The sequence below is a fragment of the Pelodiscus sinensis genome, chromosome 15, assembly GCF_052426305.1.
Source record: "Pelodiscus sinensis isolate ZL-2025 chromosome 15, ASM5242630v1, whole genome shotgun sequence".
Classification (NCBI taxonomy): Eukaryota; Metazoa; Chordata; order Testudines; family Trionychidae; genus Pelodiscus; species Pelodiscus sinensis.
Window position 1 is genome coordinate 2409187 of NC_143066.1, and position 24336 is coordinate 2433522.

General features: G+C 47.8%; 1 protein-coding gene across 1 annotated transcript; it reads left to right on the top strand.

The window, feature by feature from the left end:
• The first annotated feature begins 1610 nt into the window (after positions 1 to 1610).
• LOC102460612 (lysosomal dipeptide transporter MFSD1-like) lies at positions 1611 to 23030 on the top strand. The gene is made up of 13 exons (XM_075898981.2): positions 1611 to 1767; positions 7629 to 7729; positions 9443 to 9552; positions 9648 to 9703; positions 10621 to 10764; positions 12154 to 12312; positions 13187 to 13302; positions 13928 to 14028; positions 16322 to 16433; positions 17104 to 17241; positions 18230 to 18369; positions 19919 to 20030; positions 21221 to 23030. Exons 1-13 carry the CDS (start codon positions 1749 to 1751, stop codon positions 21329 to 21331), a joined length of 1419 nt encoding a protein of 472 aa, XP_075755096.1. The 5' UTR covers positions 1611 to 1748; the 3' UTR covers positions 21332 to 23030.
• Positions 23031 to 24336: the final 1306 nt, after the last annotated feature.

Sequence of the window (24336 nt, forward strand, 5' to 3'; positions counted from 1 at the left end):
TTAAAAGCAGTAAAAATTATTTTGTCACTAAACTCAGAAACACACAAAGACATATCAGTTAAATAAGAAGATATGTCTCTTTTCAGATTAGAGGAACATTTTAAAATAGAGAGTAATATACTGATTTTATTGGAGGTTTCATTGATAGAATATACTAATAAAAAATACTGCACCTACTCATCTTTTCCATACATCCACCACACTAGAAAGAAATCTGGTCGGTGAAGCTGTCACACTAGGTATCTTTGGCTACTTTTACCAGTCTGATGGATTTGTGTGCCTTCTTTAAAGCTTATATCAGATTGTTGATATTACATCAATTATTTGCCAGTTTCTTTATGGTGACTCTAGTGTTACTAAATGCTTCCTATTTTCTGGATTGCTTTGTTTCTTAGGTTCTCTTGATTTTTCCTTTTCTATTACACAATGGTAGTGACAAACAGCCTCTTTGATTTTCTCCAGGGGGTGAAAGTAACTTAAGTTTCTTACAGGGACTGTCAAATTGCACCCCCTGGGTGTTGGGGGGGGGGGGTACAACATGACAGTAATGATAAGAAATTTAAGTGTGGGGTGCTTAAGTCAGATAGATGTGGTGGGAGGGTAGCAGGAAACGGGGCTTTGGGGTGAGGGGCAGCTTAGGGCAGGAAGTGTGCAAGAGTCAGAGTTGGAGGTTGTGGCGGGTTCAAGAGTCAGGGTAGGGAATTGGGAGTGTGGGGCTGTAGGAGTCAGGGATGGGGTGTAGGGACTCAGGGCAGAGAGTTGAAGGGTTGGGAGTCAGGGCAGGGAGCGTGGGGGGCACATGAATCACAGCTGGGGAGTTCAGGAGTCAGAGCAGGTGGCTGGGAGTGTGGGGTGCTAGGCAGGGATGTGGGAGTAGTCAGGGGTTTAGTGCAGAGGGCTAGGTAGGTGCAGGGCGAAATTGGGGGGGTGGGAAGGGCACCATTTTGGTACTGGGGGGACATACGGGGATGCTGCTGCTTCTTCCCTTCCCCATTTCCGTGCTACCGGTGTGAGGCTCCCAGGAGATCACCCAGGTCGCCCTGCTTGGGGGAAGGGTGGGGGAGGGTCTGGGGTGGAAGGGGGTTGTCCCATCCTGCAATAGGGCGGGCCCATTGAAAGTGAGGGATGGGGATGGGGGGACAGGACCCAGTGAAAGTGGGAGATGGGGATGGAGGGCAGGGGGGACCCAGTGAAAGTGGGGTGTGGGGATTGGGGGCGGGGCCAGACCCAGTGAAAGTGGGGAGTGGGGGTTGGGGGCGGGGCCGGACCCAGTGAAAGTGGGGGGTGGGGATTGGGGGCGGGGCCAGACCCAGTGAAAGTGGGGTGTGGGGATTGGGGGCGGGGCCAGACCCAGTGAAAGTGGGGAGTGGGGGTTGGGGGCGGGGCCGGACCCAGTGAAAGTGGGGGGTGGGGATTGGGGGCGGGGCCAGACCCAGTGAAAGTGGGGGGTGGGGATTGGGGGCGGGGCCAGACCCAGTGAAAGTGGGGTGTGGGGATTGGGGGCGGGGCCAGACCCAGTGAAAGTGGGGAGTGGGGGTTGGGGGCGGGGCCGGACCCAGTGAAAGTGGGGGGTGGGGATTGGGGGCGGGGCAGCCTGGCAAGGCCCCTGAGGCGGCGCGGAGTCACGTGGGACCCCTTTCCCCGCCCGCCGCCCCACGCTTTGCGGCAGCTCGCCGCTCCCAGCGTGCCTTGCGCTGCCACAGCCGGCCTGCCCTCGCGGTGCGTGCTGGGAGCGCAGGGCCCGAGCCATGGTGACGGCGGAGAGAGGTGAGCGCCGGGGCGGGGGAAGGGAAAGAATGCATCACGCGACCAGTCCCTCTCACGTGACTGAGGCGTCACGTGGCTGTTTCCCAGGGAGCCCGGAGCCTTTGGCGCGTGCTGCGAATTCCCGGCTCTGCCCCCCCCCGGCCCAAACCGCCCCTCTGGGCGGGTGCCTGGTCCGCCCGCACGATTGGCCCCGCCCCCCAGTGTCCGCCGGGGGGCGGGGCCACGCAGCGGAAACCTGCGCCAGCGAGTGCACCTCGGCGCCTGGCAACGGCTCGCGGGCCCGTCGGCGGCTGGTGAATGGACGCGACCCAGACTCGGGCGGGGCCATTCTGCCCTAGTCCGACCCTGCGCAGCGCGGGCCAAGGACCCCCCGCCCCCTCTCGCCGGGAGCTCGCACACTGTGAAGGCCCCAAGAGGCAGAGACTCCAGCTGTGACCTGTGCCCCACGCCACGGAGCAAGGGAAAAACCGCCAGCGCCTCCGCCGACCTGCCCTGGACGGACACTCCTCCCCCACCCAAACACGGCGTCAGCTGAACCCTGAGCGTGTGGGCGACTCACCCCAGACACCCAGAAAGTTCCCTATAGCGACTCCTGTCATCCCTCCATTGGCCTGTTCCCACTGACAGTGAATGGTCAATTAGTTACCAAGAGCATGTTATTTCATCCAACCATCCCCTTATCATAGAACCACAGAGCTGGAAGAGACCTCACAAGGTCAAGTCCAGCCCCCTGCTCTAGGCAGGACCAATTCCAACTAAATCAACCCGGCCAGGGCTGTGTCAAGCCGAGACTTAAACACCTCTAGGGATGGAGACTCCACTGCTTCCCTAGGGAACCCATCCCAGTGCTTCACCACACTCCTAGTGAAATAGTTTTTCCTAATATCCAACCTGGACCTCTCCCACCACAACTTGAGACCTTTGCTCCTTGTTCTGCCATCTGTCACTACTGAGAACAGCCTCTCTCCATCCTCTTTGGAACCTCCCTTCAGGAAGTTGGAGGCTGCTATCAAATCCCCCCTCACTCTTTGCTTCTGCAGACTAAACAGATCCAAGTCCCTCAGCCTCTCCTCGTAGGTCATATGCTCCAGCCCCCTAATCATTTTGGTTGCCCTCTGCTGGACCCTCTCCAATGCGTCCGCATCCTTCTTGTAGTGGGGGGCCCAGAACTGGACACAATTCTCCAGATGTGGCCTCACCAAAGCCGAATAAAGGGGTAATAATGATCTCTCTGGATCTGCTGGCAATGCTCCTCTTAATGCATCCTAATATGCCATTAGCCTTCTTGGCTACAAGGGCACACTGTTGACTCATATCTAGCTTCTCATCCACTGTAACCCCCAGGTCCTTTTCTGCAGAACTACTACTTAGCTGGTTGGTCCCCAGCCTGTAACTATGCTTGGGATTCTTCCGTCCCAAGTGCAGGACTCTACACTTGTCTTTGTTGAATCTCATGAGATTTCTAGTGGCCCAATCTTCCAATTTGTCTAAGTCACTCTGAACCCTATCTCTGCCCTTAAACGTATCTACCTCTCCCCCCAGCTTAGTGTCATCTGCAAACTTGCTGAGGGTGCAATCCATCCCCTCATCCAGGTCATTAATAAAGATATTGAACAATACCGGCCCTAGAACCGAACCTTGGGGCACTCCACTAGAAACCGACCGCCATCCTGACATCGAACCGTTGATCACTACCTGCTGGGCCTGGCCTTCTAGCCATCTTTCTATCCATCTTACTGTCCATTTATCCAATCCACATTCCCTTAACTTTCTGGCAAGAATATTGTGGGAGACCGTATCAAAAGCCTTGCTAAAGTCAAGGTATATAACATCCACTGACTTTCCCATGAACACTGAGCCAGTTACCTCATCATAGAAGCTAATCAGATTGGTCAGGCACGACTTGCCCTTTGTGAATCCATGCTGACTATTCCTGATCACTTTCCTCTCATCCAAGTGTCTCAAAATGGATTCCTTTAGGATCCCTTCCATGATTTTTCCAAGAACCGAGGTAAAACTGACCGGCCTATAGTTCCCTGGATCGTCCTTCTTCCCTTTTTTGAAGATGGGCACTACATTTGCCTTTTTCCAATCATCCGGGATTGCTCCCGATCTCCACAACTTTTCAAAGATAATGGCCAAAGGCTCCTCAATGACATTTGCCAACTCCCTCAGTACCCTCAGGTGCATTAAGTCCGGACCCATGGATTTGTGTACGTTTAGCTTTTCTAAATAGTTCCTAACCTGTTCTTTACCCACCAAGGGCTGTCCATCTTCATCCCATCTTGCGTCACTTAGCACAGAAGTCCAGGAGCCGACCTTGTCTGTGAATACAGAGGCAAAGAAAGCATTGAGTACTTCAGCTTTCCCCGCATCATCTGTCACTAGGTTACCCCCTTCATCCACTAGGGGCTTGCACACCCTCTCTGATCACCTTCTTCTTGTTGACATGCCTGTAGAAACCTTTCTTGTTATCCTTCACATCCTTAGCCAGTCGCAACTCCATTTGCGCTTTTGTCTTCCTGATAACTCCCCTGCATTCTCGAACTATACATTTAAACTCCTCTCTAGTCATTTGTCCAAGTTTCCACTTTCTGTAAGCTTCCTTTTTGTGCTTAAGTTCACCAAGGATTTCCCCTGTATGCCAATCCGGTCTCCTACTAGGTTTGCCTCTCTTGCTACGCGTCGGGATGGTTTCTTTCTGTGCCTTCAATAAGGCTTCTTTAAAATACTGCCGGCTGTCCTGGACTCCTTTCCCCTTCATGTTAACATCCCAGGGAATTCTGCCCATCAGATCTCTGGGGGAGTCAAAATCTGCTTTTTTGAAGTCCAAGGTGTGTATTTTACTACTCTCTTTCCTTCCTTTGGTCAGGATCCTGAAATCTACCATCTCATGATCACTGCTTCCCAGGTTGTCACCCACCTCTACGTCCCCTATTAGTTCCTCCCTGTTTGTGAGGAGAAGGTCAAGCTGCGCACGGCCCCTGGTCGGTTCCTTCAGCACTTGTACCAAGAAGTTATCCCCAACATTCTCCAAAAACTTCCTGGATTGCCTGTGTACTGCCGTATTGGTTTCCCAACAGATGTCAGGGTGATTAAAGTCCCCCACGAGAACCAGGGCCTGCGATCTGGAAGCTTCGCTCAGTTGTCCGAAGAAAGCCTCATCTACCTCATCCACCTGGTTCGGTGGCCTGTAGCAAACACCAACCACAACATCACTGCTGTTTGCTCCTTTAAACCTGACCCATAGACTTTCAACAAGTTTTTCTCCCTCTTTATACTGGAGTTCAGAGCAATCATAGTGCTCTCTTACATATAATGCAACTCCTCCTCCTTTTCTCCCCTGCCTGTTGTTCCTGAACAGTCTATACCCTTCCATGACAGCGCTCCAGTCATGCGAGTCATCCCACCAAGTCTCTGTTATCCCAATTAAATCATATTTCTTGGTCTGGGCCAGGGCCTCCAGTTCTTCCTGTTTGTTGCCCAGGCTTCTCGCATTGGTGTACAAACACTTCAGGTAACCAGTTGATTGTCCTATCTTCTCCATTCGAAACTGGGGTCCTCCTTTCTCGCTCCTTGCTCTATGCATTTCTTCACGGTATCCGACTTTCCCATTCCCCTCAGGGTTTTGGTCACCATCCCCCGACGAACCTAGTTTAAAGCCCTCCTCACTAGGTTTGCAAGCCTGCCCGCGAAGATGCTCCTTCCTCTCTTCGTTAGGTGGATCCCATCTCTTCCTAACAATCCTTGCACCCGGAACAGTCCCATGGTCGAAGAAAGCAAAGCCCTCTCTGCGACACCATCTGCGCAACCACGCATTTACGTCCTCAATTCGACGATCCCTGCCCAGTCCTTTCCCTTCAACAGGGAGGATGGAGGAGAATACCACTTGCGCTCCAAATTCTTGGATCCTTCTTCCCAGCGCTACATAATCCGCAGCAACCCGCTCAAGGTCATTCTTGGCCGTATCATTAGTTCCTACATGGAGAAGCAGGAAGGGGTAGCGATCTGAAGGTTTGATCAGCTTGCTAAGCCTCTCAGTGACATCCCGAATGCGAGCTCCTGGCAAGCAGCACACCTCTCGAGATTCCAGGTCTGGATAGCAGAGGGATGGCTCAGTCCCTCTTAGGAGGGAGTCCCCGACCACCACCACCCGTCGTTTCCTTTTGGGGGTGGTGGCCGTGGAACCCCCATCCCTAGGACTACGCATCCCATGCCTTTCAGTAGATGGTGTTCCCTTCTGGTTTCTTCCTTGTGAGGTCCCTTCCAGAGCTTTCAGCACTGCAGAGCCTGTGGAGAGAGCTTGAAAGCGATTGCTTACCTCTATAGCATCGGGGGAATCCCGTGCTGGCCTTTTTCCCCTTCTAGAAGTTACATGCTGCCAGTTCTCTTCTTGGTCACGTACTGCCCTCTCTGGCTCCTCTGCCTGCCGTGCTTGAAGGATTAATTGCTGCCTTCTATCGAGGAAGTCTTCATCCTCTCTGATCAAGCGTAAGGTCGACACTTGGGCCTCCAGTCCTCTAATTTTTTCTTCCAAAATCTCGACCAGCTTGCACTTCGTGCAGTTGAAATCCATTCTCTCTTCCGGGAGGAAGACAAACATGGCACACGCCGTGCAGGTAACAACAGCAGACCCATCATCAACCATCGCTGCTGTCCTGTTCACAAGCTCCTTGGTTGCTTGCCCACTGCCTTATAAAGCCCCTCCCCCTACCAAGGCTCAGCCAATCATGCGCGTGTTTCGCTCGCTCCCTGCCCGTTACCGCTCGCTGCCACTTGGATAGGCTGTGTTTGAAACGGAATGTGTGAAGACCATCCTCCGCTTGTAGCAGGCCCCTCTGCCAGTGGAGAGGCAGGTAGAGGAGGGACCAGTTTGACTGGAAGAGGGTTGGGTAAGACTGTAAGAGCAGAAGGAGCAGTTTGGCTTCCAAACCCTTCCTGAGGCAGGAACTCAGTCACCCCACTTCTCATGCCTTTCACTGCAGATATCTGCCCCTGCCTTCCTCAGATTCCACTAAGATCAAGTCAAGCTGTTGCGAGAGAGCTGATGCTCAGTAGGGATGACAATGTGTAGTCGAGTACCTGATTAACAGATAAACCTATGTTTACTGGTTAATCTTATTGACTATATGCATACCCCCAGCCTTGCTGCCTCTGTAGTCTGCTTGTTTGTGCCATGGTATTGTGGGAGCTATAATTGTCTATTAATTCTGCAGGTGGGAGTCTTAACAGTTTGTGGATAAAATTAGAGCTTCTTGAGGTAGATTGGTACAGATATAGTAACTTACTTAAATTTCCAGATAATTTTACACATGCTTCACCATACTATCAATACTAAACAGAATTACATAAACCAGGTTTCAGTGACTAGTATGTCAGGTCTAGCATAGTCTAAAATGAATATTATTTGTCTAACACTATAGATGTGCACAATATTTTACTAAACAAATATAGAGAGATTTCCCTGCCCCAAAGAGCTGGTCTGTGCAACCCAACCTTTACCTTTTAGTGGAGACTCACTGAAATTAATTAGTCCTGGTACAGGAGTTTGGGTCCCCATCCATGCAGATCCAGTTGTGGGGAAAGGGCTTAAAAGAACAGGAGAAATCAACACAGGGATACAAAGTAACATCTCACAATTTGTAGTGCTAGTAGATATGTCTATGATTTAAAATAATATTTTAAGTTATTAATGGATCAAGCTGACACCAGTCTTGTCATTGAAAAACTTTTGAATTCTAAATATATTGTGTGTGTGTGTGTGTGTGTGTGTGTAAGTAAAAATCACAAGAATAGCCCCAACTTTGTCAATGTGAGGATATGTTATAACCTAGACAATAACAACTTTGTCCACTTTGCAGCTTATTACAGGTTCCTAGTGCTTTTCTTCAACTGCCTCTTGACTTTTGGCTCTTATTTCTGCTTTGATATTCCCAGTGTCCTTCAGGAGCAATTTCAAGGGGTAAGTAACTAAGTCACAAGGGGAAATATAATTTTTGCAAGGCCACCTTGACTGAAGTCAAAGTGGGGGCCTGAAAAGTGGTGTATAACTAAAAAAGCTGAGATTCCCCATCACAACAGAAAATTTTAAAACCTATTCTAATCCAAATAACCAAGAACCTGAGATGTTATGCTGTGAAAAGGTCTGTTGCCCATGATACACGCCTAGAAAGACGGATTCCCCATGTCCAGACTGTGAGAGTACAGCAGAGTAATATGTGTAAAGCAAATGCAAGCAGTTGAAGGAACAATTGCTATTGTTGGTGATTTATGTATATGTTACAGGTTAATATCTTTCCCATGCTCAGTCACTAAGTGGTATAGGTTGTTAGTATTAGTATCTGCAGGACCATAGATGTTCACAGTGCTTTGCAAATAATAGGTCTCTGTTGTAGATTTTAAAATATAAATTCCTGATTGTCAGGAAGCCTAGAAATCCATTTGCTGAAAAAAATGTAAATTCCATGTTTTTCACAGAGAACTTTTAGTATTTACATTTTGTGAAAAAATAAGAACATATATAGTGGGAATCTGATTATCCAATCTAATTGGTACCATGGCCAGACTGAATAATAAAAAATTCAGTTAATCTGGAGGAAGGGTGGGGCTTGGGTTGCCATCTTAAAACTTGCGAATACATCAGTAAACACTGTGTTTAGCTGGCACCTATAGATGTACTGTAAGTAGGGAAACTAAAATTCAGCGTTTAATTTTAAAGTATGGATTTTTATAGAGAGAATGTTGAGGGGTTTTATATCATGGAAAGATAGGATCCTTGCTGATGGAATATGTTCAGTCACTAGGAAAAGACTGGGTATACTCATGTGTACCATCTGTTGATAGATCCAAGATATATGATTAGCTAAAGTTCACTGACCTTCCTAGGTTATAGAACTGGGCATGTGACTTTCAGAAGACCTGCACAAAATTCTTACAAACTCAGATAGTAAAGACTTTGCAGGAGTCCCCAAACTAAGCCAGGTTCAGAGAAATTGTGTGCATACTATTGCTACTGTTTTGTGGTGATGGCATTGAACTAGGGTTTAGGAGAACTGGTTCTAATTCCTCAAACCTTTTTGTAGGTAGCAGCTGGAATGAGCTCATTATTGAAGCGTCATTAGTTTTATAAAAGCTGTTGCACAACACTTTCTGATACCTTTATTTAGTAACAGATATTTGAATTACAGATTATTAAAATAAACAGACCAAGTGCATTTTGCAATGCAGTATCCTCACCTTTATCTCTGATTTAGATCTAGTGGTGTATTTGTAAGAGGTGCTGAGCTTCCACGGGTCCTATCAAAGTCTACAAATGTCAAACCACAGTATTTCCAATGAGTTTCCCTGTTGTCATTGGGAGATAGCTAGGTTCTGCTGTAGTCTCTTATGATCTCTTGTAGATTGTTGCAGCTCCTTTGTCTTTGAGAACATTTTAATTACTGTCATATCCTCAAGATGGATAAGCTATACACACAAGGCCACTGAAAAGCTTTAAATTTCCTCTGTCAGGTTGGGAAGTGGAGGGGGGAAGTGAGTCTAGAAAAGAAGTCAAAACCAGGTTCTCATACCTATTGAGTCCCTCCACCAAAAAATGTTTTGGCTAATTATTGTATAATGCAAATGAGACCTCTATTACTGATGGAATATGGATTCTTTATGTTGACTTGTTACACAGAACCTAACCTGCCCCAATGGAACCCAGCATAATGGCACATTGGCTTGTGTAGAAGGTCTGGGGATGACTCCTGCAGAGTACAACCTGCTGTATGCAATTTATGCCTGGACGTGAGTCATCCTTCTTCTTTTTAGGGGTGGCATCATGTGCACTCGGCATAGGGGGTGAAGGGAGTAAAACCAAATGTTTATGGTATTCTCCATAGGAATGCACTGGTGGTGATTCTGGCTGGATTCCTGATTGATAAACTGGGAAATCGCTGTAAGTCCCAATTATTTCCTTATAGTGGCTCTTACTTCTTGCATAGAAGTTACCTTTCTACCTATTCCTTCAGTGGAAAGAGGCTGGCGTGCTGTTGTGTTCATTATGGTCCTGCGGCATGAAGCAATGGGATCAACCAAACGAGCAAACAAAAAATGGTTTTTCCTGTGGTATGGAGATAAGATGGGTATTAAAAGGCTGCTCCATAGAATTATAAGCATCAAGGATCTCTGCTGTAAAAATTTGCACAGTTCCTCCTTTGGCCTGATGCCTGATAGTGGATCACTAGAATTGAGTATGACGCACAAAAGTTGAGTAAATATTATCGCCTGACACATAATAAAAGGGAAGACAGGTAAGTTCAGAGCTGGCAGCGATCTGTTATCTAGAAGTGATGTGAATACCTGGTAGATTTGAATCCTTCTCCTCTACGTGGCCTTCCCTTTGGTATTTGTTACCATGATGTCTAAGCTCCACACCACAGTAAAGAATGCAGCTGTGGCCATTCCTCCGTGCGGTAGGCTAGCATTCTTGTCTCTGGTTTTGCAGATGAGGACATTGGCCAAGTAACTTCACCTCTATGCCAAAGTCAGTGGCAGAACTGCAGTAGGATTTAGGAGTATGGAGCTTATAGGTTTGTGGTTGAGTCACGTAACATTCCTCTGCCTTGGTCTCCACATGTCTAAAACATGGTAATATTTCTGTCCTCTGCAAAGTGACCTAAGACCCATCAATAAAAGGCACTATATATCAGTATAATAATGTCTCAGAGCTGATCTGATGGGAGACCCAAGGATTTACCTGTTCTGGGATAAAAAGTCAGAGCCCCTCTCAAATTTACCTATTGCACAATAGTTTTCTCTGTTCTGTTGCCTTTATTTCAATGCATCCCTTTGTTTTTCTGTTTCCCTCCCTAGTTGGTGTCTTTTTTTTCTCTTTCTTGACTGTCTTGGGATCGTGCATATTCGCTCTGGGCTCTCACTTCAAGGGAACTCCATACCTTCTGCCACTGATGCTGACGGGACGGTTGCTGTTTGGATCTGGAAATGGATCACTTACCAGTAAGGAATCTGATATCGCCTCTCCCAATTAGACCCCAGAAATGGGAGAGAGGACAAATGGGATTTTTGCCTCTGGGTCTTTGCTCCTGTAGTCAGACTTTCACCTGCTTTGTGCATCAGGAACCAGGCCTGAGTGGTGGTGATGAGGTGGAAGTATTGGGTCTGCTTGCTAAGAGTTGCAGAGCTTTCATCTGCCCTTCTAATGTTAAGAACTAGGGCCATCCAGCAATTAAAAAATTTAATTGTGCGATTAATTGTGTGCACCTCCCCTTTGAAATGCTGCCTCAGTGCTGCATGGAGCCTGGGATCAGATAGAGTTCCCAGCTGACCCTGGGCTCCATGCAGCACTGCCCCTTGGAAGCGCCACAGTGGCGCATCAAAGGGGCAGTGCAATATGGAGCCCAGGATCAGCTGGAGTGCTCGGCTAATCCCAGGCTCCGCGTTGCTCTGCCCCTTTGATGCGCCATCCCCAGCTGACCCCAAGCTCTATGGCTGCTCCTTTAAAACGCTGCCTCCGGTGTTTCGAAGGGGCAGCTGCTGTGGAGACTGGGGGCAGCTGGGGACTGCCCAGCTGATCTTGGGCTCCGCGCAGCAGCAGAACCCGGGGTCAATTGGGAGCACCCAGCTTATCCTGGGCTTCCTGTGGCAGTGGAACCCAGGATCAGCTGGAGAGTCCCCAGCTGGCCCCAGGTTCTGCTGCTGGGAGAAGCCCAGGATCAGCTGGAGTCCCCAGCTGGCCCTGGGCTCCGCACTGCATTTCTCCAGAACCTGGGATCAGCTGGGCTTCACTGCCCCTTTGAAACACGTGGAGGTGGGGTTTCTAAGTGGCAGCTGCTACACAGCTGATCCCTGGTTCAGCTGTGAGGCGGCTGCTCCTTTGAAATGCTGCTTCTGCGCGTTTCAAAGGGGCAGTGGAGCCCGGGGTCAGCTGGGGAGTCCCTAGCTGCTCCCAGGCTCCGTGTTGCACTGCAGCAGCACTTCAAAGGGGCAGTGCAGGATTAAGACCTGCAATTAATGAGTTAAAAAACTTAATGTGTTAATCCTGGACAGCGTTAATCGCAGGCGTTAATGCATGTCAATTGACAGCCCTATTAAGAACTATTGTTTTAACCAACCTTTGCCCCCTTCTGGGAGTAGCAGCTGCAATACCAATGCTACAAAGCCACTTAACCTCCGCCTGTTGCAGCAGTGGTAAGGACGATCCCGAAAGGATGCTAAATTAACACACTGTATCTCTGCCTCAGATATCCAAGAGTCTCTGACACTGTTACCGTCTGGCCCATAGAGCATGGATTGGGAAGTGCCCCTGGTTTGTGTGCATAATGCTCTGTTTGGTTTCCATGCACCTGTAAATTTAGCCCTTTCTCCTCTGTTTCCATTCCTTTCAAGTTGTGCAAAATCGCATCACTGCCTTCTGGTTCAAGGGGAAGGAACTAGCCTTGGCATTTGGACTGACCCTCTCCTTCTCCCGGCTTGGGAGTGTCCTCAACTTCTTCTTCACCCAGCAGTTTGAAATCCACTTTGGTATCCAATGGACTCTCTGGGGCGGTGAGCTTTTTCATCTGGCTTCTACTTCACCTGCCTGTAGGCCCAAGATAAAATAGCCAAATGATACAGTCTAACTCTGGTAAAGAATACAGATAGGTAAGAGAGTGAACCTGGTGAATGACAGATGGGCTGTGTGTTTACAGGTAGTGTTTCCTTGATCTCCTCTTCTTTGGGGATGCAGTAAAAGATGCTTCATTGCTGCTTGAAGCGTCCTTCTAAAACTGCTGCATTTGCATCTAGGTTTGTTTGCAGCCTTTTTGTGAAATTACAGTTCCTGCAGGCATTTGTGAGTAGTATTGTGTGTATGTATACTTCCTCTGAATCAGTAGAGTAAAACTGAATTACTTGCATATGTGTACACCCCCTCTGCCACGTTCTGGATTGGCTATTCACTCTGAGCGATTCCCACCAATTTGATGATAGTTTTGTCTGTATACAGATCTTAACCAGAGTCAAATGTACAGATTTAGGACTTAACTTTAAGAAAAAGTGTGTTTACGCTTGCATGTGTGCAGGGGATGTGGGATTTTCATGGCGGTGGTTTTGGTGCGTTTCTGCTCTTACCTGCATGTTGCTGGAGTGGTTTTTCCTTTTTGTATTGACAAATGGAATCCCTGTGTAGTGGATGTCGTGATCTAGGGTCATAATATTGCCTAGGTCAATGGTTCTCAAACTTTAGCAACGTAAGGACTCCTGGTTTGAGTTAAAATTTTACGTGGACACCCAAGCCAGCTTCTAATTTTCATCAGGGTCATTGCCATAAAAGGGTGGGGATGTAAGATGTCAATAAGCGGAAATATTATGACTCATGCAGAGGGCTCTGTTCAGCTTTTCCTATTCCAGGGAAATCCTAAAGTCTCTTCCATGTTTTCAGGTACCCTGCTGTGTATCTTGGGTTTTATTTCAGCCATCACAGTCAGTGTGCTGGACAAAGTGGGCATGAAGCAGCTTGGCTTGGATGGGGTTATCCAGCAAGAGTCCAAGAAAGTGGTATGTGGCATACAGACAGACTTTTCCTCCAAAACCTTGAGGGCGGGCATGGGCTAATGAAATGTTGTTGTCTCTGCTGAGTTTGTTTTGGGAGACTGAAGTTTGCAATAGCAGTAGCTGATCTTAGTCAGAAGAGGGAGCCAATCCATGTATCCAGGTCTTATATGGTAAGTCTCCATCTAAGTCTCTGAGAATTTTGCAGCTGCAAATGACAAGGGATCATGAAAATTAAACTAAACAGAATAAATGTCGCTAGTCTCAGAGACCAGAGCCAGCACTCTGAGCACAAGGGGTTAGCAAACATTCACCTGATTTCATTGGGCAAGTTGCTTGTGCGATTTACAGAATAATTTGGTGAGAACTGGTCCATCTTCCTGCCAACGCAGAGATAGTTTCTGTGCAAGACTCTCCACCCAGTACTTCATTCATACTGCCAGAAAAGGGTGGGATGTAGGTGTGGAGGGGGCAGAGCAAATGCTGGGACTTGGAGAGGTGAATGTGCAACCTTTCAGACTCCTGTCACCAGCTGACCCCTCTCATGGAATGGAAGAAGAAGAAGAAAACATCATTATGAAGTTGGAGGTAGTTTGTATCCTAATAATCTAGGGGGCTTTTCTCTTTGCAGCGTGTTCAGGATGTCCGGCGACTGCCACTTCGCTACTGGCTCCTAGTCCTCACAATCATGTTCTTCTACAATGGAGTCTTCCCTTTTGTGGCAGATGCCAGGTACTGACCCAAACGTTAGCCCTGGTGCTGGTCACTGTTCTGAGCACTGGAGCTTCGGTATGGAGATAACTATGTCCATGTGCCTCTCCACTGAGCTAGCAGGTTCAGGGGAAAGGAGAGGTTTCCAAGCAGCTTGTTCACTGTTGGCTTTGTTGAGCACGAAGCCAGAAAGGGAACAGAGCCCTCCCCCAGGCAAAGTGCTTAACATTGAGCTGTAGACTTCAGAGTCCTTTGGCCGTGTTATACAGCCATCTGTGAGATGATGATGTGAAGTATGGGAAACCTTAAGGGAACTTGGAGTCTTCCAAAAATTCAAAGATTAGAGAAGTTCAGAATCGGGTTTCCTGCAAATTAATTGTTCTCCCCTATCCTGGCTGGGATAATGCATCTGACTGGCACCTGAAAGACTCATGAAGTTCATCTAGAAGGAAGTGTCCGGTTTCTGGGGCCAGGGATTCTGTGCTACCTTACTCCGTTTGACTAAAACACTTATTGAAGTGGCAGGGTCAAAAGGAGGGAGGAATGGAGGGCTCCTGTGGGGTCAGATTCAAGGACACTGATGCTATAAAGTGTTTCCTGGCTAAACAACTCAGAACCGCTGCAGCCTTCCCAAGGTGCCTCCCAAGACTGCCACACGTGAGCAGCCACCTGGAAGGTGGCCAGCAAGCCAGTATCTTAAGGAATAGATTAAAACCACTGTGCATGGCAGTTCCTGCAGCACACTGCAGTTTCCCAAATGTACTGCAGTTAGAGTAGCAGCCTGGGTCGAGAGACCTGGCTTCTGTCATGGCTCTGCCACAGACTCTATGCGACCTTGGGGCAAGTGGTTTTCCTCTGTGTTCCCGATGTTGCAAATGACTCTACTGTTACTTTTCTCACAGGAGGCTTGCAGAACTTGACAATGGCAAAGTTTTTCCCAAGTTTTTGGATCCTTGGGAGTATTTTATATTTATAAATATAAACGGCTCAGCAGTTTGGTGTGGGGCGGTGTCCTTACAGGCTTGCTGCAGCATTTAACAAGCAACTTCCTAATATTAAAACCTAGTGAAAGCAAAATGCACAGTACTGGGATCTTTGGGGTTCTCTTGACAGTCCCTGAAATGGGCTCTCTGGCCAGCTGTCATCAGCTTGCCTTACCTAGAAATGGCCACCCCCCAAGGCCTGATTCCTGCAGTGCTATGTCCCCACATTCTGCCCTGGAGCAATGCTCCACATTGCCTCAGGGACAAGGAGTGAGTCATGTTTGAAATATCTCTTTTGGCAGATTAATTCCAGGCTTGTTTCCAAAACAAGAATGGTTCAGTGCCGCTAGTGTCATTGATTACCTGAGTCAATTTCAATAATTTTGCAGGGACAGCCTTTTGCTGCCCCAGAGCTACAAAATAAAATCAGCTCTTCTCAAAATAATTCTAGCCACTTAAAAGCAACCAGCTAAAATCTAAGTGACCAGAGGATTTCCAAATAAATTAAGTATAAGAGGGGTAGCCGTGTTAGTCTGGATCTGCAAATGTGACAAGGAGTCCTTATAGACTAACAGATGTATTGGAGCATAAGCTTTCGTGGGCAAAGACCCACTTCATCAGATGCATGACAAATAAATTAGTGTGTCTCAGCTGCTGAGCAGTGGCTTTCCACTAGCAACCTGAGCACCCTACAAGGATTTTAAAAACATTGGGTTTGCGCCATGTTTGTGCTTTAACACTATATGGAACTTGAAAGTCTTGTTTCCTGCTGTAGTGAGATTGGGACCTGTCTTCTCTGCTTTTATTATATATCCCCTTGGAGCAGCAGAGAACTGGAGTGGGAGATTTCCAAGTCCTTAATCAGAAGGTTGAAGTTAAGTGCTGATCCTTCTGTCCTCATTGTTTTGAGTGAATGTATCTAAAAAATTTACATCCATCTTGCCCTTTCTGTTTCAGGGCTATGAAATCTTCTCTCCCTCCATGGAGCCCAACTGGGAAAACACTGTTTATGGAATTTCCAAGATGTATATTTCCCTCCCCATCCTCTCAAAGTTTCAGGCCTCCTTTTATCCATCATAAAGGAAGGAAGGGCACAACCTTGCCCCCTCCCATCATAGCAGACTTGTCTGTTTAGACACCTCTTTAAAAAAAAAAAAAAAATGAGACTGCAGAACTATTGGCCAGACTAACTTGAGTTTATGCTTTGACAAGTTCTCCAGTTAAAAACGCTGGGTCCAGATGTCTGTGTTCAGACTTGCTTTGTGCTAATATAATTAGAACAGAATACTAATTGTGTAACTTTTTTTGGTCCCCCATAATTTTATTTTTAGCAAATTTATCCAGGATAAGTACGCTGGCTACAGTCAGCAGGAAGCCGCTTACGTTGCTGGGGCGGTGTATGACAGCTCCCTTGTTCTTTCTGCAGCAGTTGGCATATTAATTGTGAGTATCCAGTACTTAGCACATCATCAGCTACATGGTGGATTGTCTGCTGATGTCCCAGGGCTTTGTACAACTAATGTTTTGTGCATCTCTTACGGTGATTGGGTGCAAGAAATGGGGACCTGTTTAAAATCAGAGGTCTGGAGCTCTGGGTCGTTTGTGATGCCGGGGGTTAACAGTTCTGGAACTCTTCTGGATTAGGTCAGAAGTGAAATCAATTTTATTTCTGATCCCCTAGGTCCTGTTGTAGAATTACCATGAATATTCATGAGACGCCCAAGGTAAAGCAAGAGGGATGTTGCAGGTCACAATGGAGGGGCACAGCAGAGCTTTGGAAGAACCAACTCATTCTGTGTCTGATTTATCAGTCCCTCTCTCCCCCATAAGCACTACAATGCAACATGCTGGTTTAAAACTTAAACCTTGGAGTTTCAAATTTTCCTTTGTCCCAAATGCCATTACTTGCTGTCAGGCACAACAGTGTCTTCAGTCCCTCTCAGTACATGGGGGAAACTGGGAATACTTTGCAGGTGGTACTTTTCAGTAACATACTCTCCTAAATTAGTATTTACCAGCAGGCATTGCTCAGCTGTGTGCATTGAGAAGGAACAGTCTCGAGCCCTGTGGAAACAGTGGGGGTCTCACAGTAAATCTCCTGTTTGTCCATCAGGATTATGTAGGACTGAGAGGTGTGTTTGCAGTTGGGTGTGCGGTGCTGACGCTGCCAGTGTTTGCTCTCCTGGCATTTACGTTTGTTCCTCCGCTTGTCTCTACCGTCTGGCTGGGCATCACTTACTCCTTTGCTGCTGTAAGTATGGAGAAGCCACTGCATTAGTTGGTTGCTTTACAGTTCTGCTCCCTCCTCAGTTTTCTCCACACATTTCCATTTTACAATACCCAAGGCTATGTCTACATTGGCAAGATTTTGTGCAAATACTTTTAACACAAGAGTTTTTGCGTTAAAGTATTTGCTCAAGAGTGCGTCTACACTGGCATGTGCTTTTGCGCAAAAGCATCCGTGCCAGTGTAGACGCTCTCTTGCACAAGAAAGCTCTGGTGGCCATTTTAGCCATTGGGCTTTCTTGCGCAAGAAATTCATGTTGCCTGTCTACACTGGCCTCTTGCGCAAGAACAGTTGTGCAAAAGGGCTTATTCCTGAGCGGGAGCATCATAGTTCATGCGCAAGAGGCACTGATTTCTCGCATTAGAACGTCAGTGTTCTTGCGCAAGAACTCCTCGCCAGTGTAGACAGGCAGCATGTTTTTGCGCAAAATCATGCCAATGTAGACACAGCCAAGGGCTAAATATTGGCCATGTGTAATGGCTGCATTCTGAGGGCTTTGGATTACAAAGCCTAAAGGGTGTAGTCAGCCCCCCCCGATATTACCCAGAACAGCTCAAGGAACCCATTGTGGCATGGTCTGTGGGAAGCATCAGCTGTTAAGCAAGTATTGTCCTTTAATGACATCTTTTGAGCAGGGTCCACAGTACGTACCTGCCTATGTCAGTTATTTCAGCTCCTTTACTGAGCAGTTTAACTGAATTGTGTTTGCTTTAAGCTGACTGGAGTAGCTGGAGAGGAAAGATGTAGGCACTGCTATCACCCATTTATTGTTACCCTCTTGTGTGATAATGGTGGAAAGTGTAAACTCCTCCATAAGGCATCTAGATGTGTAATGGGACAATCAGCTAATGGCCTAAAGCTGGGCTGGAATTGTTAGAATCTGATAGAAGCTGTCTTGGCAGCAAATTTTTCCTATTTTAACATCAGCCCATTTTATTACTCCTTACAACAGGCGAGTCTGTGGCCATCCATACCTCTTGTGGTTCCCCAGGCAACATTAGGGACAGCTATGGGGCTTGCAACCTCTGTGCAGATGATTGGAATTGGCCTCTCCAATCTGATTGTTGGACACATTCTGGGAACCAAGTCCAGGTGAGAAGCAGGACCTTGTCTCCTCAGCAAAAGCCCACCATAAGTGTGATGGGGGCCGAACTGAGAGTGGAAAGCCAGTTTTGTTTGTGGCCTAAACCAAGCATGGTTTCAGGACCAGACGCCAACATCATGTGCTGCATTTTATCTAGATGTTACCTATGGAGCCCTGCAAATCCACAGATAACTGCTTCCTATCCATGGGTCATTTTTGTGGGTAGTGAAGCAGGTATGGATACAACCGCACAGGGCTGTACTGACTAGCAGCACCTGGCCTGCGTCATCCAGCTCTGACCGGCAGGGGTGGGGGCGGGGGGGGGGGGCAGCATGCTCAGGGCTGACAGCTAGCAGCCAGTGCAGGGGTGGACAATAAATTTTTGCAGGGGGGCCCACTCAATTTTGGTAAGTGATCATGAGTTGCAGTTTTATATCAATGGAAGGGGTGCAGGGCCTGGACCAAAGTTGGGGTGTAGAAGGGAGCTCTAGGCAGGGGACTGGAGTGTGAGTCAGTTTGGGTGCAGAAGGGGATTCTGAGCTGTGGCAGGGATACAGGGTCTGCGAGGGAGTTCTGACCTGGGGCAGGAGGCTGGGGCACAGAAAGGGGTGCAAAGTGCAGACTTCGGCCATGTCTAGGAGGCACTTACCATAGGCAGCTCTAGGCCTGCAGTGCAGAACTCAGGCAGGCTTCACACCGTAGTGGCCTTGTGCCACTCAGTGGCCAGCTCTCTGCTCAAAGTGGCAGAATCTCTGCATGCCCATTTGGGGGGGGAGAGAGAGACAGACAGTGGGTCTTTGGGTGCCTGGCTTCTGGCCAGTGGGAAGTGGGAGGATGGTGCTAGGGCCAGGGGCAGTGAGCAAACACCACTGCCTCATCCTTCTGCCCCTCCCCCCCCGCCCAAGAGGTGCACAGAAACTGTTAATGCTTCCAGGAACAGCATGGCTGGGGTCATCTGGGCATTGGGACTTCTAGCATCCCTAAAGCGCTTGGTGGGCCAGATCTGGCTTATGGGTCATATTTTGCCTATCTGAGTCAGTGTCTGGGACCTGGAGAATAGGGCAGGGCTGTCCAGCACCCACTTGCCATGCCCTTCACATTCAGCAGCTTTGGCATTTTATGCAGTGCTAGTGTGTCTACCAGGGCTCAGCCTGCCAGTGTTGGCTGTGCTCCCAGTCCTCCAGCTCATGGGTAGCAGGGTCACCCCCCCCTCCCCCCCCGATTCAACAAGCACTGCTGTTCCCTTGGTCCCCATCACCAACCCCATCTCCTTGAGATCCCATCCTTGCCCCTTACCCTCAGTCCCTGCCCTCATACTGCCTCTTCCCTGCAAGATCTTGTCCTCCCCTCCCCCCATCTCTGCTGCCTCCCTGCCCCCACTTGCTCATGTCTGCTAGCCCTTGTGAAATGCTTGTGGATGCAGATAAAAGGCTAACGGATTGCAGGTTGATCCTGGCAGATGAGGATGCATATATTTGTATCAGCAGAGGGCTCTGGTTAAATAGTGAGGAAACATTCTCACATGTTCTTTGATTATTCATCTTTTGGACTCAACAGTGAACTGAAGATCCCACTCTGGCGCTGGCAGCAGATGATGGTCTTCATGCTGGCAAACACCGTTGCATGTATTATGGCCTCTGTCTGCCTCAACGTGGTGGATAAGCAACAGGTAGCAATATACTTTCATTACCCTCCTACATCTAGGGCCGTGGTCCCCAACACGGCGCCCGCGGGGGCATTTCAATGCGCCCGCCAGGTGCTCGGGGCTGGCCTGGCCCTGGGCACATGGGCGCTTGCAGGGGGAGCACACTTGGCGGGGGGAGCACTCGGCGGCAGGGGGGCGCGCCAGCCCCAGGCGCGCAGCGGGGGGGAGCGCCGGCCCCGGGCACGCGGCGGGAGGGGGGGAGCGCCGGCCCCGCGGCACTCGGCGGGAGGGGAGGGAAGCGCCGGCCCCGGGCGCGTGGCCCTTGGACGGGGCCCCGCCCCTGGGCGTGCGGCTGGGGGGGGCCCACCCCGGGGCGTGCAGCAAGGGGGGGGGCCGGGCCACCCCCTGGGTGCGCAAGTGTCCCCGCCCCCTGGCGGGCAAACGGCCACGCCCCCTGGCGCCCGACAACCTCAGAAGGTTGGGGACCACTGATCTAGGGCAAGATGACTTGGACACTAGGAGCTAGGTCTAGACTGGCATGATTTTCTGCAAAAGCATTTTTTGCGGAAAAGCATCCGTGCAAATCTAGATGCACTTTTGCGCAGAAAAGCCCCGCTCGCCTTTTTCACGATCGGAGCTTTTTTGCGCAAAACAAATCTGAGCTGTCTACACTGGCCCTTTTGCCCAAAAGGACTTTTGCCCAAATGGGAGCAGCATAGTATTTCCGCAAGAAGCACTGATTTCTTACATGAGATCGTCAGAGTTCTTGCGGAAATTCAAGGGGCCAGTATAGACAACTGGCAAGTTTTTAAAAACTTGCCAGTCTAGACACAGCCTAGGTATCTTCTACAAGAAGTGCATTGGGCTAGGTCATAGGTGTAAACTTAGCTCTCAACATCTTGGTTTGGAAGGGACCTTGAGTAGTGCATAGTATAAATAAGAAAGGGGTTTCCACCCACACTGGAGAGTACTGTTGAAGTGGTCATCATAGAATCTATTTTGTTTTCCCTGAGTTGCCATTCTACCTTTTAAAAGGTAGGTGTGGCAATGGTGCAAACCACCAGTATCACATACGCCGGTGGCCTAATCCCACATTCCTTCCCCCTAAGGTGGGTTATACAAAATACTGAAGACTCAAATCTGCTGAGGTTCTCTAGAAGCAACACACATTCTCTAGTAAACCTACTTGTTTGTCTGTTTCTCTGAATTGCTAGGGTGGGACTCTGAACAGATCAACGAAGCGCTCATCTGCAGCAGAGGTCAGGCAGCCTGTGGACACAGCACCACTCCTGGATGAAGTGGGAGATGAAGGGTCCATCAACTAGGAAGCATAAGGAGAGCCGCTGGTGGATCCTCCAGTGACAGTATAGCGGTTCCTCTGATGGTGTAATTTGTTAGGATTTTTTTACAAGGATAACCTTGTAAAAACAAGCTAATGTATGAAGGAAATTATGCACATGAAGGGAAAGTTGTTCGTTCCTGGTGTCTGGAACAAATCTGCCATATGTGACTGAGTCAGTGCTTATGGTGCACTTTTTTAAATGGATATTACAGTATGTAGTCTAAACTCAATCCAGCTGCTGTTTGTTCTTAGCAACTATACACTATCTTATTCACTTAATACATTTATCATGATGGATCTCTGTATGGTATTTCACTAATATCACTGCACCTTCACAAAAAGCTCCTGCTGCAAGGGTGTGAATAGGTTGAGTACCCTTCCATTTCAGTGGTAACTGCTATTGATTGTCAGTGCCTTCTCAGATTCATTATGTGCAAAATAAGAGTGCCCCTGGGTCTTGCTTATTTTAAATTAGCATGACTACTTAGCAAAATAATATGTAGTTCCACTATTTTTTTTAATTAACTCCAAGTTGCAATATTCAGATAGTCATGTTACACCTTTAACTGTTTACTGAAAATAGTACAAACCCACCCTTAATCTGCTCTTAAACAAGCAACTGTCAAATGCACAGCGATCCTTGACTAAAATAATCAACTTTTACTGTGCAGTATGTTATTAAATAGAACTGAAAGCAAACACTAATTACTGCAGAGTAAACTTACTAATGTAAGAACATTATTTGATCTGAGGAAGTGGGTCTGGCCCATGAAAGCTCATCACCTAAAGACTAACAAGATGGTTTATTAAAGTGCTACATAGTCCTGTTTAATGTAAGAACAAAAAGTGCACTGAGTCCAATCAAGTACCCTTTTCTCATGTAATTGTTACAGGGGAGACACCCTCTAGTATAGCAAATTTTGTTGCATTGACATCTGAACTAGGATACATTTTTATGTAGCAATTCCATCCTGGCTTGTTAGTATGTGTAAGCTCATTTGAAGTTACTCTGGCTTAGGGGAAGGGTTGGACTTGAGGAACACAAGTGACTAAGGCAAGTGAAAGGCTTTTTATAAATGGAGAGGGAAAAGCTATAACGTGGCTCCACTTCTATCACCGATTAGCGGAAAAGTTTTGTTAAAAGCATTTGCGGAAAAACATGCCAGTGTAGACATAGCCCAAGGCTCCACACTGCAGAGATTTTTCCAGGATACCAGAGATATCCCATGTAGTAAGATGAAGGCCTAAACCATAAGCCCATGTAGCAGAGGCCTGGCACAAACAGGACTGAGTATGCAAAACACTAATTGGTTCTAGGTACCAACTGCAGAACAATCATTGGTACCAGCCATAAATGGAAAGCACATGTCACTAGCTCATTTAAAAAAAAAAAAAAAAAAAAAAAACCTTGGTACCCACTGCTCTCAGATACAGACCCAGGTTCAGGAAAGGATCTAAAATGACAGCACAATGGATAGAGTGATCTAATTACACCACAAGGTACTGGGTGATGGGAGTTCTCAGAGGCAGGGGCAGCAGAAGTCTTTGGGGGTAACCTAGGGGGCAGTGGAAGTTTCCCACCCATTGAGTCATTCCATTGCTATAGGGTTCATGTGTAGTGGTTCAGCAGAGTCTGACAACTATTACTGTACTTCACTTAATAAAACTGGCCTTGCACCTTTGATCCTTATCTGGTTTGTGGTCTTTGGGGACTCCCTGGGGGTCTGCTGTGGAGACTAAGTGTGCAAGTTGACATGCAAGCAGCCTTCTGGTAATCATCATCAACAGAGTCAGAGTCCTGTGAGGACACCTGGGAAGTAAATCCTGATCCCCTCCTGAATAACTGCATCCCAGAAAAGCTATGATGCATCCAAAGAATGCGTCTGCTTTTTCAGAACAAGTTCCAAAAAAAGCAGATGCATTCTTTCAGCATCCCTCTATTCCTCATTGCATGAGGAAGAAGGGATGTTCTGAAAGGCAGTTTTTCCAAAATTTGGCCCCATGTAGACCCGTCAAGTTTAGGAAAAGCCTCTCATCCCCACCCCCCAGAAATTGCAAACCACAATTTGCATCTTTCTGACTTTTCTCTAGTGTAGACATAGCCTTATTGATTGAGGGAGACAGTGAGTAACTTTTCCTTCTTTATTTATTCCTATAGCACAAGAACTAAGGCTCACCCAATGCAATAGGTAGCTGGTTTAAAATAAAAGGAAATATTTCTTCACGCACCAGTCAACCTGTGAAACTCCTTGGCAAATGTTGGGAAGACCAGGACTGTAATAGGGTTCAAAAAAGAAGAACTAGATAAATTAATGGAGGATAGGTCCATCAATGGCTATTAGCTAGGATGGGCAAGAATGGGTGACGGGATTGATCACTGAGGCTGCATCTACACTACGAGTTTTCTTGTCAAAAAATATGCTAATGAGGGACTCATCTGCACGAGTCAAGATCTCATTCACGTATTTTCTGCTAATCCATTTTTGTGCAAAAAAGTAGTGTGGACATTTCCTTTTGTGCAAAACCATCTTTTTCCGCAAGATCCGGTATCCTTGGCCACTGCAACAGGCACAGGTGGAGGAGGCCTGCATGTCCCCTGGCTCGGGGACAAACTCTGAAACATAGTAGAGAGCTGTCCTGTCTGTTCTCCGCCCCTGCCAGCCCACTGGCATTATAGTTGTCCCTGTCCCCATCCCCATCCCCATCCCCATCCCCGGTCCTTCCATAGAATAATTCCCTCTTCTCAGACTCCTCCCTTTCCATTTTATGAAAAGCAGTCAGATTCCACCCCCCCCATTCTCCTGCACGACCAAACCCAGCCCTTGCTTTAAGTTATGAGAGGTTGGTAGTACCATTTTAAGAGTTCTTGGACAGACTCAGATGGCCAGACAGATGCACAGTTTTATAATATGTAACTGTGGTCATGCATTTACCTTAGTCATTGATGGTAATGTATGGCTTACCTCCACTGTTTGTACTCAATTTTCT

What these genes read in the sequence shown, in the direction of transcription:
- LOC102460612 (XM_075898981.2), top strand. An exon ending in CCTTTTGTGGCAGATGCCAG is followed by an intron (nt 14,029 to 16,321) that starts GTACTGACCCAA and finishes TTTTATTTTTAG; the next exon opens with CAAATTTATCCAGGATAAGT. An exon ending in ACGTGGTGGATAAGCAACAG is followed by an intron (nt 20,031 to 21,220) that starts GTAGCAATATAC and finishes CTGAATTGCTAG; the next exon opens with GGTGGGACTCTGAACAGATC.